The 18,213-nt window shown below is 40.3% G+C and overlaps 1 protein-coding gene across 1 annotated transcript in view; it reads right to left on the reverse strand.

The window, feature by feature from the left end:
- LOC132828237 (sodium-coupled monocarboxylate transporter 1-like) overlaps positions 1-18,213 on the reverse strand; it is an 88,811-nt gene that overhangs the window by 34,739 nt on the left and 35,859 nt on the right. The window contains exons 7-11 of the mRNA XM_060845199.1: positions 14,665-14,794; positions 10,505-10,593; positions 10,267-10,376; positions 5,021-5,088; positions 2,822-2,908 (exon numbers count right to left, since the gene is read on the reverse strand). Coding sequence (XP_060701182.1) covers positions 2,822-2,908; positions 5,021-5,088; positions 10,267-10,376; positions 10,505-10,593; positions 14,665-14,794 — 484 coding nt within the window. The remainder of the gene's footprint in view (positions 1-2,821; positions 2,909-5,020; positions 5,089-10,266; positions 10,377-10,504; positions 10,594-14,664; positions 14,795-18,213) is intronic.

The following is an 18,213-nucleotide window of genomic DNA, read 5'->3' on the forward strand; positions in this document are numbered from 1 at the left end:
TTTCTTTAAGACAGAGTGGAAGCAGGCACAGGCTTAAAGAGGCACAAAGTGTGTGTTGACAAATTTTAAAATGTAACATTTGGTTGAAACAAATACCTGGAGTTGCGTTGCCATGGTACAAAAACAAATTCAAATTTGGCCAATCGGTTTAAATTATGCTCCAGATGCCAAAATCCAATTGAATTTGAATCTTACTGTTTTGAATGACATCAAACCAATGAAATTATCCGATGTTTTGGGGTATAAAATTGGACATTTTGAATTGTTAGAGAGAGTACAGCAAAGAGTAGCCAAGCAAGCAACAACTGCCAGCAGAATAGCTCTCTGAAAGGTGTCTGTCCATAAAAAGTTTGTGCATCAGAATAACGAAGCCGGCCTAGAGAAACCTACAGAGAAAGTTTGATATCCGAAGAGGGGCAACTGGCTTTGAAATTGATTTGCTATAAATTTAAGAGGGAATTTATCGGACCAATATTGTAGAGTGGGGAGTGGGGTAAAAATAGGTTGAAGAGAAAGGAGTTGTAAATGGTTGTTGTTTAATGTTTTCTTTTAGACTTAAAGAATAAAATTGTTAATTTTTTCTTTAAATAATGAAATCTGGGATAGTTCTTTGTCTCTAGAGATTTCACAAATTATGGTGCGAGGTGAGTTTTTCTGTGTGTTGGGTTTAAATTAGCAGTGGGGTGTACCCCATGTCGTAACAGAGTACCTCCAGGCTAATTTAAAAGATGCTCATCAGCAATGAGGCTCAAAAGTGTATGTTAAATCTATTGTATAATATAATATTTCTGAAAGGGTTACTGCTGATGATTGCACAAAGTCTGCAAGAGAATGCCATACAGGCTTAGGTCTGAATAAGGCAGAAAATCCTGAGTCTTGTTAAGAGTCACAATGTTCACTTAACTGTAGTATTGCAGAGAAGACACATTTTGTCAAAACTTTTTCTTTTGCTAAATCAGGACAATTCACCAGAATACGATATTCAAGGGAAATCAAGATTTATGCTGCATGACAGGAGAATGCTTATTCATAGGCAAGTGAATTCTAATTGGTAGAAGTGCTGCCATGGACAGAGCACAAGATAATGATGGCTAAGGATTAACCGTCAAGCTTTGTTTAATTTTAAACCAGACAAGTTGACTTTGACTGGCCACGTATTGCCTTGAGATATGAACCAGGAAATGATTCTCACCTATTGTATTCTTTCTGTCTGAAAAAGAACAGGACTCTGTATATTAACAAATGTATCTTCCAGTACACACCTTAATTTGAAGCCGGAGAGAGGAACCCAAATTAATTGTCAGCATAATTCTTTATAAAATCAAGATTATATAACAAATGTTGTCCAACTGTAGAATCATGTCTAATGTTGGACATTATGAGTTTTGGAAGCATGGGCTAGTTGGCTGCAGTCAGTAGATTGCTCTTTGATGCCATCCACTATCTTTGGGATGTGCAGTCTACATACCTATCATCACCCAGTGTTGACATTCATATACAGTCATTTGTGCAATAGGCCAATGTAGCTTTTTCAGCAATACTCAAGTACCATACTGTCAGACTACTGTTTATCTAACTAATGTAACTTATACCTGATTGACACCATGCAAACAAAAAATTATTTGTTTAAGATAACGGGCGGCACGGTGGCATAGTGGTTAGCACTGCTGCCTCACAATGCCAGAGACCCGGGTTCAATTCCCACCTCAGGAAACTGTCTGTGTGGAGTTTGCACATTCTCCCTGTGTCTGTGTGGGTTTCCTCCGAGAGCTCCAGTTTCCTCCCACAGTCAGGTTAGGTGAACTGGCCATCCTAAATTGCCCGTAGTGTTAGGTGAAGGGGTAAAGGTAGGGGAATGGGTCTGGGTGGGTTGCTCTTCGGAGGATCAATGTGGACATGTTGGGCCGAAGGGCCTGTTTCCACACTGTAAATCGTCTAATCAAATCATAACAGTCTCTTCCTGTTCAAACACAATAATGTAAACTGAGCTGGTCCTTACAACCAATCCAGAAAATGGTGGAGCAAATATCCACAAAACCAGCATCATATTGCCTTAGGTACATGCAAACACGGAAACAGAAGTAAACCAGGAGGTGTTCCACTGCCATTTATTGAGATCATGACTGATCTCTCATCAAATTTCACGTAAGTATCTTTGTGCAATTTCTCCTAATCCTGGTCTTATAAAACTTGAATCAGTCTGTCTCATCTTTAAAATTTACATCTGATCCAACATCAATTAACATTTGTGGAAGAGAAATCCAAATGATCGCATTTTATATCCCTTTGTGTTTTCTAATTTCAGTCCGGAATTATTAAGTTCTAACTCTTAGGCTATGCTGCTTATTCTGACTTCCCAGCCAGCAGAAACATTTATTTCTATCTCCTGTACATATTCACATTTTATCATGAAAATTTCAATAAAATAATCCCTTACACACTCCTTAACCTACTATATTCCTGAGGACACCATACTATTTTGCATAATTTAAATCTTGGAATTATTTCTGGAAAATCAAAGTTCCAATCTCCCTGAGACTAATAATTGCTCTAAAAATGTAGTGCCCAAAACTGTTCACAATTATCCAGGTGCAGTTCAACCAAGGCCCAGTATGGTAGAAGTCTGGCACATCCTTTTTTTGTTCTATAACTTTCCTGACTTTCTGTACATTTTGTCACTTGTAACTGTTGATGTACCTGGATCTCTGTGGCCTTCCATTAATTCTTGTAATGCTCCCCATTTCCTCTCAAAACTATCCATTTGGTTCCAGAGCACTTGCACAACCCCTTCATGAACTGCTGATGTCTGTCAAGTACTTACAATTGAATTAGCACAACGGAATATCATGCCTAGAAAGAACATTCCAAGCAATGGACCACCAAGAATCCCAAAAATAGTGAGGGCAGCCTGAAAAACAGAGGAGAAAGTGGAGGGCTTATTTGTATGATGTCTAGGACAGAGAGATGCAAAGCAGTTTTAAAAGGACAAATCATTGACACCTGTGAAAATCACCAGTTTATTTTACATTCCTCTGACTCTCAGTCAAAAATAAGTTTTAATCTTTTGGCTGTGGATGTCACCAGAATAATTTATCTGAGGATCAAAGGTAGCTGCAGCTCTGGAATTGGAATATTTTAGTGACATTTCCTGTTCTCTATTAAACTTTCTTCACCCTGAAGGAACTGTCTTTAAACAGTCCAGAATATTAATTGTTTGAAAGCTCTGAATCAGAAAATGTTTCTTAATAGATATGCATTTTAATGTAATGCTATAACAATTGGGGTTGAACCCAACACAAACTGGCAGCAGATGGAATAAGCAGGGCTTTCAGCACATTCTTTGGCTAGGAAGAAAGGTGGGCACACAGTTTAATGTCACTGACCAGTGTGCCAATTTCCCAGCTCTGTTCTGCGCCAGCATCTGCCTCCAAGTGCTTCCATGTGGCGAGGGACAGTTCAGCTGCAGAGAAACAATCTCCAAATAGCAGACTAGTGATCAATATGCCAGGTAGACTTAGAGGCCTCCTGATCTGCTTGAAGTGCAGCAGCAGGTCTCCCCTCACAATGGTTGCCTGACTGCAGAGGCCACTGCATATTTTAAATATGAAATGTTTGCAGAGAGGATGCCACCATTTTTAAGTGCCCCCCCTTCTCACTTATCTGCAATGTTATTCTGCTACTTTCAAGATGATTAACTTCCTGTTAGCCCTCGAGCCTTGAGAGGCACTCATCAATGGATGGCAAACCCACCTCCTGGGCCAGCAAAAGGCCAAATCATGGAAGATTACAATGAGCAATTATCTCCCACAATGAGTAATTATCTCCCACAATGAGTGCATTTCTGATTCCCATTAGAGCCTAACAGCAAAGTTCAGAAGTCCACAGGAACTATCCTGCCAATAAGATCGCAATAAACACAAGGTACAAAGAAATAGCATAACTTGGAGCGGCACGGTTAGCACTGCTGCCTCACAGCGCCAGGGTCCCAGGTTCAATTCCGGCTTTGGGCGACTGTCTGTGTGGAGTTTGCACATTCTCCCCGTGTCTGTATGTGTTTCCTCCGGGTGCTCCGGTTTCCACCCACGTTCCAAAGATGTGCAGGTCAGGTGAATTGCTAAGTTGTCCGTAGTGTTTGGTACTTTAGTCAGAGGGAGGGTCGTGTGGACTTGTTGAGCTGAAGGGCCAGTTTCCACACTGTAGGGAATCTAATCTAATCATAATTGCAAACTTCAAATCATGGGGATAAAGGTTCAGACTATTATCCGTTAGGAAATTTCTAAGCACACAGACTATATCAACTCAAGAAGACAGCTCACTACCACCTTAAGGGCAACTACAGATGTGCAATAAATGCTGGCCCATGCAGTGATGCTCACATCCTATCAGCGAATAAAAAAGTCCTTAGCAAGCGCTTAGTTGAAGGGCCAGTAAGGGATGGGTATAAAGTCTGACCCAGCCAGTGATACTCACATACCATGAATTTATAACGAATTTACTATTGCTGGTGAATCAGTAAGAGTCTTTTATGCTGTAGTAGTAACACAGTATGGTCTCCATTCGTGCCGGAATTCCTCCTTGTATGGATGTTCTGAGGTAGAAAGTATAATTGGAATATGCAACCTGGCAACACTGTCAGCTCAAATCTCTTTTAACTAGAAAATCGGGGTCCAAATGCAGCTCAGACTAATAGAATTAACAATTTACAATCTCTGGATTTAAAAATCTTTTAGGGTTTCTCAATTAAGCTTCTAGTAGGATAGGCTTGTAGTGCTAAACTGGCAATCTTTGAGAATCTGATCACTGGAGACTGGCATGAGAAATGGAAACCTCACATTGGTACAGTAGGAAAGGTTGATGTGAGTGATTAATGTGCATTGTTGGAGAGTAGATCATGATTTCTCAGCAAAATTGTATTTCGGAGAGAAGTTATTTAAAATGACAGAATGCTGAACGTGTAAGAACAGGCCGTTTTGATGAAGGCTAAAATTGCGTTACATCTGTAAACAGAGGTGCATCCTACCTGCAGTACACCACCCATCACAGATGTCAATGCAGCAACTGCAATGCAGATGATTCCAAATGCGAAGCCTATGAAACAAACAAGATACTATTGTAGAACAGTACATCCTTGTTAAATGCAGCAAATCCATGGCCAAATACAGTGATTTACAATTCTCTTTGACAAACAGGTGGTCTTCTTGAAATTCAATGTGTTTAAAAGTGAAATTTGAATTAACATTACGAGAGACCAGTTCAACAGAATACGAAGACAGAATACTGAACTTGAGAATCTGGTGAGTCAATCTCTTTTTATAATCTAGTGAAGAGTTGCATTAAGCCTTTAAGTTAACTTTAATGTTGACTTTTTTTCCCCAGTTTTCATCAATGGAAAAAAGCTTCCTGTCTACAGCTGCAACATCTTATGTGGCTGTTTGAAGCTAGTTCTCAAGACATCAGGTCTAATTTAAGTGTTTGGAATTTTAGCCACAAAAAATACAAGATTTTGCTCATGAAAGAAGAGCTCAACAGAGTGCAGCTTCAAGAGAATGTTGGACCTGAGTGAGGATATTTAGTACATTGAGTAAGGAGCTGCTTTTCTGGTCTTTTACATAACCAGGTGTGGTTGGACAGAGGATGCAAGGGACAGCAGATCTGAGAACTGAAATCCAGAAGCGTTAATTAGGTAAGTGATGGGTTGATGAGTTTAAATGTAATTTTCTTTCTCTAAACTGGGGCAATGGTTCACTATACTATCACTCATTCATGTTCTACTGAATTTAGAGCATAGCTGGGTGCTTGCTAATCAATATAATTGCACATTGCTGTTGAGTGATATTTCAAAACTTGAAATGCTAATCAATTTAACAAAGTACAACAAAACTATTTGGAAAAGTGTTATGTTTCAAGTGGGGATACTCACAATAAACAATGCAATACATCAGAGGTGAGCTTAGAACAGAATACAATGATTAGAAATAAAATATGTTGACTGATCAATTTATTTTAGATGATGAATATTGTGAAACATTGTTTAGTATGGCTGTCTCTGAGTTGACAATGATATCATTTAAGATTATGATGGTGTCCACAATATAGAAGATGTTGGTGGTGTCTATCCATGTTATGGAAAAGTTAATGAAGTCACTTCATTACAGTAGACCGTCTAGGGTGACTCCCATATCTGAGGAATCGTTTTCTGAGATTTGAGTTACCCGCAGCCCAAACATATTACAGGGAACCTTCTGGAAACAGGAGGCTGCTGGGAAGGTAAATGTTCCAATTAAAAGAATGGGCTGGCTCCTATCCGTGGTTTCACCCTTCTGCAGCAGGTTTAGGAACGTATACCTTATAGGTAAAGGGGGTGTACTGTATTAGAAGATTTTGATAACATCTATTTGTCTGATGCTTCTTACCAGATGGCTGTGGAGATTTATCTGTCAAAACCACAGATCAATGTCATCATAATATATGGGGCCACATACTAAGCAGAACAGAAACATGTCTGTGGACTTTGCAATTTATAGTGAGGCCACAAGAAATTATGGCCAGTCATATGGAAATGTAACTTCTGTATTATAACACCTCATTTCTCCCTAGATCTCCTACTGAATTACTCTGACATATTATGCAGCATTCCACAGTGATCTAAAGAGTGTGTCAAGAATTGTTCAAGCTGTTAGGAACATAGGAACAGGACTAGGATATTTAGCCCTTGAGCCTGTTCCACCATTCAATAAAATCATGGTTGATCTGTGGCCGAACACCATATCCCTGCCCTCAGCCCATATGCCTTAATACCTTTGCTTAACAAAAAGTTACTTATCTCAGATTTAACATTAACAAGTCATCTACCACTAATCATTTGTGGAAGAGAGTTCCAAAGATATATCACCCTTTGTGTGTAGAAGTGCTTTCTAACATTTCTCATAAGCAGCCTGGCCCTAATTCTCAGACTATGTTCCTAAGTTCTAGAATCCCCAATCAGTGGAAATAGTTTATCTCCACCTGCTCCGTCTTTTCCTGTTAATGTTGTGAGGACTTCCATCAGATCACTCTTAATCTTCTAAGTTCTAGAGAAAAATGCCTAACTTGTACAATCTCTCCTCAGAACTTAACCCCTGAAGTCCAGGCATTATTCTTGTAAATCTAGGTTGTACTCTCTCCAAGACCAAGATAGCTTTCAAAAGGTATGGAGCCCAGATCTGCTTGCAGTGCTCCAAGTGGAATCTAACTTGGGGCGGCATGATGGCACAGTGGTTAGCACTGCTGCCTCAAGCGCCAGAGACCCAGGTTCAATTCCCGCCTCAGGCAACTGTCTGTGTGGAGTTTGCACATTCTCTGCGTGGGTTTCCTCCAGGTGCTCCGGTTTCCTCCCACAGTCCAATAATGTGCAGGTTAGATGAATTGGCCATGCTAAATTGCCCGTAGTATTAGGTGAAGGGGTAAATGTAGGGGAATGGGTCGGGGTAGGTTGCTCTCCAGAGGGTCGGTGTGGACTTGTTGGGCCGAAGGGCCTGTTTCCACACTGTAAGTAACTAAATCTAAATCTAACCCAGGTTTTATATAATTGTAGCATAACTTCTTTTAGATATCCATTGTAATTAACTTTATACCATCTAGAAACTGACTTGATCTATTCTTTTTCGAAGTCAGAAGTCACACAACACCAGATTATAGTCCAACCAGTTTATTTAAGATCAGAAGCTTTTGGAGCGCTGCTCCTTCGCCCACCTGATGAAGGAACAATACTCCAAAATCTTGTGAGTTTAAATAAACCTGTTGGACTACAACCTGGTGTCATGTGACTGCTGACTTTGTCCACTCCAGTCCAATACCCGCATCGCCACATTATATTTTTTCTCAGTCCAAAATAGATAGCCTCATACTTGCTTAATTGAACGCCATCTGCCATAGTTCTTTCATTCAACTAGTTTATCAATATCTCTTTGTAATTTTATGCTATCATCTACACTGTTGCAATGCTGCCTAACTTTGTTTCATCAGCAAATTTTGATATATGGCTTTCTATGCCATTAGAGACAAAAGAAAACTGCAGATGCTGGAATCCAAGAAGACATGCAGGGGACTGGAAGAACCCAGCAAGCCAGGCAGCATTAGGAGGTGCAGAAGTGAATGCTTCGGGTGTAACCCTTCTTCAGGACTGGGGGTGGATGTGGGGGGACCCTCAGATAAATGGGTAGGTGGGTGTCTCCCAATCCCCTGACTCCTTTCTCAGCCCCCCACCAACAACCGAATTCATTCCTCCCAATGACCAACCGAGGCGTACCCTCTATTTGTCTTCACCTATCCCCAGTTTACCACCCAGCCCCCATCTACCCCTTTATCTTTACCTGCAGCTTCCCCCCACACCCACCTGCAGGTCTGAAGAAGGGTTACACCTGAAACAGCGACTTCTGCACCTCCTGATGGGGCCTGGCTTGCTGTGTTCTTCCAGCCTCCTACCTGTCTTTCTATGCCATTATTCAGTTGTTAATAAACAATGTGAATAATTAAGGTCCAAACACAGATCCTTTTGGAACACCATTGGTCACATCCTGGCAATTTGAGTACCCACACATTATCTCTATTTTCTTTGCCTGCCACTCAAACAATTTCCCAACCACTTCAATACTTTGCCCTCAATTCTGTGCGCTCCAACCTTATCGAACAGTCTCTTATATGAGACTTTATTAAGTGCCTTCTGGAACACCATTTAAACCACATTTTCAGATACTTCTCTGTCAACTACCACAGTCAGTCACCTTTTCAAAAAATTCTATGAGATTTTTCAGACAAGACCCACCTATCATGAATCTATGGTCGACTTTTGCTGATTAACTGAAAATGTTTGAGGTGTTCAGTTACCACATCCTTGATTATAAATTCAAACAATATCCCCACCACAGATGTTAGGCTAATTGAGCTATAATTCCCTGGTTTTCTTCTTTTGTCCTTCTTAAATAAAGAGTAATATGTCTACTTTTCTGCTCCAGAGGGACAATTCCTGTGTGCAGGGAGTTCTGAAAGATTATAGTTAGGGTGTCTACTGGAATCCTTATTACTGATGTTTACTTCTATTAATATTATTCAGTCCCTGTTCGCAAATCCACTATTAATTTCTTTGGAACTTCCAGCAAGTTACTCCTCTTTTCTACTGTAAACACTGAGGCAAAGTTATTATTCAACATGTCTGCCACTTCCCCATAGTCATTGACAAGATTCCCACTTTCAGTCTTTCTTGAGCTAACCTTGCTCCTGACTATGCTCTGTACCTTTATGTAACTATAAAATTTCTTCTTCTTGATTTTGATATCCCTTGTAAACTCCTGTCATGATACCTCTTATTACTCGTAAAAGCTGCTCTGCCTTTGCAGATCTTTGTAATATTTCCCATTCAAAAGGATCAGTGCTTTTTTTGTTTGTTTTTGTAAACTTTTATAAGCTGTCCCTTATCTCTTTTGTTACCTGTGGCTGTTGTTTTCTGTGAGGTCCAGCTTTTCCCTCTCAGGGGCATAAACTGTCTTTGAGTTAAATGTTTCTTTAAGCACAACCCTTCTGTTGTGTTACTCATTAGCAGATTTTCCCAAATTACTGTGGACAGTCTCTGCCTCATTTCATTAAATTTGCCCTAACCTAAACTCTAATAGCTCATTCATTCTTTTCACGTTCAAACCCTATCATTTTATCATCACTAATCATTTTGTAATCAACCTGTTTAAAGATTTTATTTCATATCTCTGAAGCAGGTGGACTTGAACACAGGTCTTCTGGCTCAGAGATATGTACATTACCACTGAGCCACCAGAGCCTTTCACCAGGACTGTTGTACACTAATGGTCCATTGTGAATAAAAATGATAGGACTCCTTGACACAATGTTGAGTTTCCCAATGGAAAAGGGCTCATATCACTTGCAGGTAAGGGTAGTTGGTAGCTCAAAACAGGTTCTGAAAATCTGAAAGTAGGTTCTGCAGAAGGCCACCAAAAACATCGAGCACTGATGAGTTACATCAGGCAGGAACAATTTCATGATTACATTGATTTTCAGGGTTTACAGCTTACATACTGCAGTAAAGCCAGAGACAAAAACAGTTTCACAGTTTTAAGATCCTAGTGAAGAATGAATTTGATGTATAAATGCTAACACAGATTAGTCTTCATTTCCCACCTAAGAACTCAATCAACTAATACCAGTTCTGCTGAAATTCCAACTTGGAAGTGGTTTCTACATGTATCTGAACATTTGTAGCCGCGAAATCCAACTTACTGAGTCCCTTTGTGACCCAAGCAAGTTTCTGTTCCGATAAACTGGTGAAAGGTTTGATGATGTCCTCCACTGTGACAGCAGCCAATGCATTGATGCTAGAGGAAACCGTACTGGAAAAAGATGAATGAAAGAGAATCAGGGCTTCCATACAGAAGGAAACAGCATTAGAGAGATATCAAATGAAAGGGGCTAGAATGTTAACATTGAGAATTATTGGATGGAATCAGATATTCAGTACCTCAAAGTTCCACTGTATGCGGCTGCCACAAAGAGTCCTGGAACACCAGGATAATCCCTCAGAATATCCATCACCAGGTATGGGAGCAACTAAAACACAAGAGTATAATAAACCTGATTTAGCACATGAGGATCCACTTACATGGAGCCTTTTCTACCCCTTATTATATGGGGAATTACGAAAGAATACTATCCACTATTGAAGCAAAATCCTATACAGTTTGCTCAAGCAAGATCCCAAATACTGTCCAACTTGAAATAACTCCACAGAAACCGGTATCCTGTTACCATGTCACCCTTTATTCACACATAGAGAGTCATTGACACTGATCCAGCTCACTCATGGCCAGCTCTTAGTGTGAACATATCCTCTGATATTGCTGTTTATATCTATCGCTAGGGATTCCCGACTGGACCAGATTAACATCCCCAATCAGGGGACTCATATTCAATAGCTGATGTTATTATAATCAGGACATCCCACCCCCTCTGTGTCCGAGGAGATAGGTCGGTTCTTGGTTTTTTGTAGCTTCTCCTGGGGAGCTTTAGCCCCAGTTAGGTTCTTCCAAATCTGCCTCTGACACTGGCAGTGTGTAACGCACAGTAGCATGTCTCTTACACCCAGAACGTCTCAGAAGAAATTTGTTCTCTTCTTCAGGTGGCAAAGATGTTGTGGCGATGACATCTGCTTTGTCATCTCAGATTCTGAGATATCTTCAACACTTGACAGAGATAGAGAATCCATGGGCTCCAGAATAGTTGGAAGACATGTCAAGTAGCCAGGCACGCTTTCATTCAACACCATTTGTAAGTTTGCAGCTTTTATATGGTCCACATCCTTGCTAGGACCATTGCACCTTCCCGAACTTATATGTCACTGGACCTAGCCTCACACAGACCATGCCGCTTACTCATGCTGGACCATTCCCATACCAAACTTCGTCCCCTGAAATAAACTCTCTCTCTCTCACTTTCCAGAGTCTGGTGTTTGGCATTGGTGTTCATATTTCCGTTTCACCCTCGCAATCAGATCCCAGGGGATCAGATTTAATCTGGTGTGGAATCTTCTTCTCATCTGCACTTCTGCTGGAGCTATCCCCATATTTAATGAAGGGTGGTCCTATAATCAAATAGGAACTCGGACAGTTTGGTATCTAATGAAGCTCTAGGCTGTTTCCTTAAGCCTGCTTCAAAATTTGAATTACTCTTTCTGCCAGACCACTGGCTGATGGATGGTATTGAGCTGTCTTTATTTACTCTATTATCATAAAATGTCCAGTTGAAGCTACAAGATAGAACATTTGAAACATTTGCGAAAAACACAGAACAATAGCTTTCCTGGTTAGCACTGCTGCCTCACAGCGCCTGAGACCCGAGTTCAATTCCCGCCTCAGGCGACTGACTGTGTGGAGTTTGCACGTTCTCCCCGTGTCTGCGTGGGTTTCCTCCGGGTGCTCCGGTTTCCTCCCACAGTCCAAAGATGTGCGGGTCAGGTGAATTGGCCATGCTAAATTGCCCGTAGTGTTAGGTAAGGGGTAAATGTAGGGGTATGGGTGGGTTGCGCTTCGGCGGGTCGGTGTGGACTTGTTGGGCCGAAGGGCCTGTTTCCACACTGTAAGTAATCTAATCTAATCTAATCAATGGCTAAACACAGTGCATAACCAGAGCTCAGATATACCCTAAGCAGATGGTTGGATATAAGAAAATCTTTATAAGAATGAGGGTAATTCAGATGATCTGTTTGGCACATTTTCATTAATTGAAGCTGAGAAAGTAGATCTAGGGCTGAGTAAGCTGGGACAGCCAACTCACAGTGAAGCTGAGGCTGAAGGAGTTCCAGAATATTATTGTATTCAAAGTGGAGTTCTCATGACAAAGTGGAGAAAAGCCTCACAGACCTGCAGATGACAAATGTTCATCACATTTTGGTACCACTCAGATATTGCAAGGAGATACTGCGAGTACCATGTGAAATTCTGCTGGAAGGATGTGAATCTGTGGGCATCAATAAATGTGTATTTTACATGGCTGAGACTTCATTAAGTCATAGTGTACCTCTGTAAAACACATCATACAGTTCATAATTATTTATTTGTAGTTTAGAATCTCAACGTCAATCTGGGTCTGGAAACAGGTAAATTAGTGAAGCTATGAACTTTTAAGATTCTTTAACTTTGGTTCTGATCTTTGTGATGGGGGGCTTGATTTCCAGAGCATTACCTCAATGATATGCAACAGATTATTAGCGACAAAGAGTACGTACAGCCACAGGATGGAACTAGGATAATTAGTGAATTAGTACATTATATAAATGCTTAGAAAGAAGATGCTGACAAAACATTAGTAAACAGACATGGTAGTGGGAAAAGAGACAAAAACAACTGCAGACGCTGGAATCCAAAACAGACATAGGAGGCTGCTCGAACACACAAGCCAGGCAGTGTTAGGTAGTGGAGAAGTCGACATTTTGGGTGTAATTTATTTCACCAAAAACATTGACTTCTCCACCTCCTGATGCTGCCATTGTAGTGGTAAAGACTAGAAATTTAAAATGGTATTTATAGGAAAGGTTGTCAAAACTTCAAAGACTGAGAGTGAATAAATCACACAGCCCACATGGCAAGAATTTCAGGTTACTAGGGAAGCATGGCTGCAGATAGCAAAACAACTTGCCGTATTCACAGAATTTGTTTTGAGACAAAGGAGGTGTCAAAGATGGAAAGTCATAAATGTGCCAATCATGTTAAAGTTTTTATGTACATTCCTGATAACCACAGACTGGCCAGCTTATCATCACAGGTCAGTGAGATATTAGAATCAATAAACACTGAAAAAAGTAACAGGCACTTTGAAACATTTGTTTTGACGAACCTGGTTGAAGCTTTTGTATGAAGTAACAGAGAATGTGAATGAAGAAAATGCAGTGGATCTTCCTCATATAGATGTATAAAAAGCAATTGATAGAGTACCATAAGTTACATAACTTAACCTCATACAATAGTGGTCAATATCAATTTCAATTGAATAAAACAAATGGTTTAAAGATAGAAAACAACCAGTCACAAATGGTTCACAAACTCAGAAATTGCTGATCTGGCAGAATGTGTGGAGAGAAAGCAGAGTTAACGTTACTTCAGAATGAACCCACAACATTAACTCTGCTTTCTCTCCACACGTGCTGCCAGGCATGCTGAGTTTTTCCAGCAATTTCAGGTTTTGTTTCTGATTTCCAGCATCCATAATTCTTTTTTTTTTAATCATTAATGATAATTTCTCAGACTCAATGGTGGTGGACAATGGTGTTCTCCAACAGTCAGTTCCAGATTCGCTATTCAACTTTATATTTGAGCAAAACTTCACCAAGTGCTGAAGATAGCAAACTTGGAACAATGGCAAACAATATGAATGATATCAATTGATTGCAACATGATTTGCAGAAAAGGCACACTGGGCCAGAAGAAATTTAATACTCTGAAATGTGAGGTGATGCACTTTGTCAGAATATATGGAGAGAGTAAACGTACACTTACTTGCTGGTGTAATTTTAAAGAGAAGACATGGATAGAAGGATCTGGAAAGTTGATGTGCAATAATTTTGAGTGCTGGCATGATATGCTAAAACTGTATTAACTAAAGCAAGTGGGATCTTGAGCTTCATACAGAGGCATTTAATTAAAAAGGAGGAATGATTATGTTGATCTTTAATATATCTCTGTTCAGACTACAATTATGTCCAGTTTTGGTCTCCACACTTTGAACAATACAGAGGAGACTTACGAGAATTCACCAGAGATGGGGGAGTTTAGCTACAGAGTTAAATTGGAGAAAGTGGAATTGGAGTATGGTTGGAGTTAAAGGAGTATGGATGTTTAATAAGCTGGACAAAGCTATCAGTTGATGACAGCAAAACCTGAGGACACTCATTTAAGGCAAAAATATTGGGGTAAATTATTTACTGTACCAAGTGATAACTACCAGAATTCAATGTTTCAGAGGAAGGTATGATGACCAATGATTTTACAAAAGATTGATTAGTCATTTGACAGAGGTAACTTTTAGGATATTTGTTCATGGAGCTGGGGAATACAACTAACTGAATTGCTCAACAGAGATCTGGCATGAACCTGATGTGCCGCACATTCTCCTGAGCTGTCAGCTTACCTGGTCTGAGGCTCTGATTTTCTTCTGAGTTAGGGGATCACATTGGTGATAAACAGCGTACATAGTGAGCCCAGTAAACACTGCACAGATGGCTATTATCCACAGACCAACCAAATTGAAGTAGAGAGATCTGAAATAAAGAAAATCTGAGAATGGCAGCTTCAAGGGGCTGGAAGTGAACACTTACAATTGCTGGGAGACATTCATAAAAATAAAACAAGTCAATATAGCTCTGTGGAGAAAATAAAAGGGACTCTCAGTCCTGGACCATTAGTAAGCAGTCCACAATCCAATCTAAGACTGAGAATCAAGCTTATGCAACCAGCTTTTCAGTCCTCCAGATAGCACAATACAATTTCAAAGGTTTTTTTTAAATAACAGAGGAAGAATAAAAGACACAGACACTGCGGTAATTGCAATAATGAAAAGCTCTGTACACTTGTAATGGTAGAAAATCCATATCAGATGTGTCAGACTTAGATCTATCATATTAGTACATCATGACCAATATATCTGTTTCTTGGGCTATTACAATGTATTTCTGAATATATAATTCTTGTGGTGGTTATTATGTTTGTGGTTCACTGGATCCAGAAAGAGAACACAAAGTAAACATAGTGTAAATGTTAACAGGCTGTTATGGACCAGACCAGACCCACTCAAAATATTTTAAGAAGGTAGCGTGGACCATAACTTCTTTTAAAGGTCGGTGTGAAGTGCATGTTCCAGATGTGATGCAATTGCTCAAACAACTCGATGCTAAGCAAAACACAATTTATTTTAATATTTTAGTTAAAATACAAACAAAAGAAAGAAGAATTTAGAATAACTTAAATTTTGGAAAACTTATCTGAATATTAGATACAGTACTTATTACTACGTAACTGTTCCAATATAGTAACATCCTATAAACAGACAACTTGGCAAAAAAGTAAATTCAGACACTAATTCTTACATGCTGTTTTCCAATCCGGGAGAAAACAACATCAAGAGAGATTTCAGAGAAAGCAGCAGTTAAGAATCCATTACTGAGGCTTCCTACTCCACTGGGACCCAGCTTCTGACTGCTACAGCTAAAAAAAACCAGAAAGCTTGATCTGTGAGAACTGGCTACTGCCTTTCCATTGTTACAACTGTTCTAAAGAAAACCTAAGGGCCTTCTCTGATTGCTGACTTAGGTGGTCTCCCATAGCCACGTCAGCAGCTCTGCCTTTATGATCACTCTTCAAAAGAAAATCCAGGACAAAATAACATTTTTATAATAACAGCCTTGTCACACAGGGAATACTTTATTGTACTTCCTCTCAGCTCCACAGTCAGTTCTCAGATAGCTGCTCCTAGCTTCTACACAAGTTCACCTGACCCACTCTCTTAAAGGAGCAACACACACTCAATTACATTCACAATATCCCAACCCCCTTTATTTCAATACTGCCTTTAACAATACATAGATCCAACAGATATAACTATTGTGCAAGCATTGCAGCTAACATACGTATGTTGTCAGGAATATTTACAAAAAAAGGAAAATAAAAATAATCATTCCGTAGTCTACATTGACTTAATCAGTTTCTCAGTGGGATGGTGATCCCTAGAAAACTTCTCAGAAACCTTTTCTAATATAGGGTGGAAGCTTAGAGCTAGAACAGAGGTGTTATCTCTGATCTGTAACCCATGCCACATGGTAGTGAGGCAAGGAACAGGGAGAGAGAAGAGTTCAACATGTGGCTGCAGGGATGGTGCAGGAGGGAGGGTTTCAGATACCTGGATAACTGGGGCTCTTTCTGGGGTAGGTGGGACCACTACAAAAGGATGGTCTACACCTGAACCAGAGGGGTACCAATATCCTGGGGGAGATTTGCTAATGCTGGTCAGGAAGGTTGAAACTAATACAGCAGGGGGATGGGAACCTGAATTGTAGCTCCAGTGTACAGGAGGTTGAGAGTAATGAGGTCATAAATAAGGTTTCAGAGTAACAAGAGTGTGCCAGCTGGTTGGAAGCTAGTTTGAAGTGCACCTCCAGAATAACGTGGATGAACTTGCAGCATGGGTTAGTACCTTGGACTTCAATGTTGTAGCCATTTCGGAGATATGGACAGAGCAGGGACAGGAATGGTTCTTGCAAGTTCCGTGGTTTAGATGTTTTAGTAAGAACGAGGAAGGTGGTGGAAGAGGGGGAGGTGTGGCATTGTTAATCAAGGACAGTATTACAGTAGCAAAAAGGACTCGTTGACTGAGCTAGTATGGGCTGAGGTTAGAGTCAGGAAAGGAAAGGACACCCTGTTGAGAGTTTTTTGTAGGCCTCCAAAAAGTTCCAGAAATGTAGAGGAAAGGATTGCAAAGATGGTTCTGGATCGGAGCGAAAGTAACAGGGTAGTTGTTATGGGGCACTTTAACTTTCCACATATTGACTGGAAAAGTTTGAGTACTTTAGATTGGTCAGTTTTTGTCCAATGTGTGCATGAGGGTTTCCCGACACAGTATGTAGACAGGCAACAAGAGGCAAGGCCAGATTGGATTTGGTACTGGGTAATGAACTGGGCCAGGTGTTAGATTTGGAGGTAGGTGAGCACTTTGATGATAGTGATCACAATTCGGTTATGTTAACTTTAGTGATGGAAAGAGATAGGCATATACTGCAGGGCAAAAGATATTTCTGGGGAAAGGCAATTATGATGCAATTAGGCAAGATTTAGAGAGCATTGGCTGGGGAAGGAAACTGCAGGGGATGGGCACAATTGAAATGGAGCTTATTCAAGGTACAGCTGCTGCCTGTCCTTGACATGTATGTACCTGTTCGAGCTAGGGAGCTGTGGTTTACGAACGTTGAATCTCTTGTCAAGAGGAAGAAGGCGGCTTATGTTAAAGACCAGATGAGAAGGTTCAATTAGGGCACTTGAGAGTTACAAGTTAGCCAGGAAGGACCTAAATAGAGAGGTAAGAAGAGCTAGGAGGGGAAATGAGATGTCTTTGCCAGGTAGGATCAAGGAAAACCCTAAAGCTTTCTGTAGGTATGTCAGAAATAAAAGAATAACTAGAATAAGATTGGGGCCAGACAAGGACAGTAGTGGGAAGTTGTGCGTTGATGAAAGGAGATAGGAGAGGTGCTAAGTGAATAGTTTTCATCAGTAATCACACTGGAAAATGACAATGTTGTTGAGGAGAATACTGAGATACAGGCTATTAGACTAGAGGGGATTGAGGCTCATAAGGAGGAGGTGTTAGCAATTCTGGAAAATGTGAAAATAGATAAGTCACCTGGGCCGAATGCGACTTATCCTAGGATTCTGTGGGAAGCTAGGGAGGAGACTGCAGAGCCTTTGCCTTTGATCTTTATGTCGTCATAGTCTATGGGAATAGTGCCAGAAGACTGGAGGATAGCAAAAGTGGTCCCCTTGTTCAAAAAGGGGAGTACAGACAATCCTAGACCAGTGAGCCTTACTTTGGTTGGATTATAAGAGATAGGATATATAATCATCTAGAAATGAACTGTTTGATTAGGGACAGTCAACACGGTTTTGTGAAGGATAGGTCATGCCTCACAAGCCT

The sequence above is a fragment of the Hemiscyllium ocellatum genome, chromosome 26 (genome assembly GCF_020745735.1).
Source record: "Hemiscyllium ocellatum isolate sHemOce1 chromosome 26, sHemOce1.pat.X.cur, whole genome shotgun sequence".
NCBI lineage: Eukaryota > Metazoa > Chordata > Chondrichthyes > Orectolobiformes > Hemiscylliidae > Hemiscyllium > Hemiscyllium ocellatum.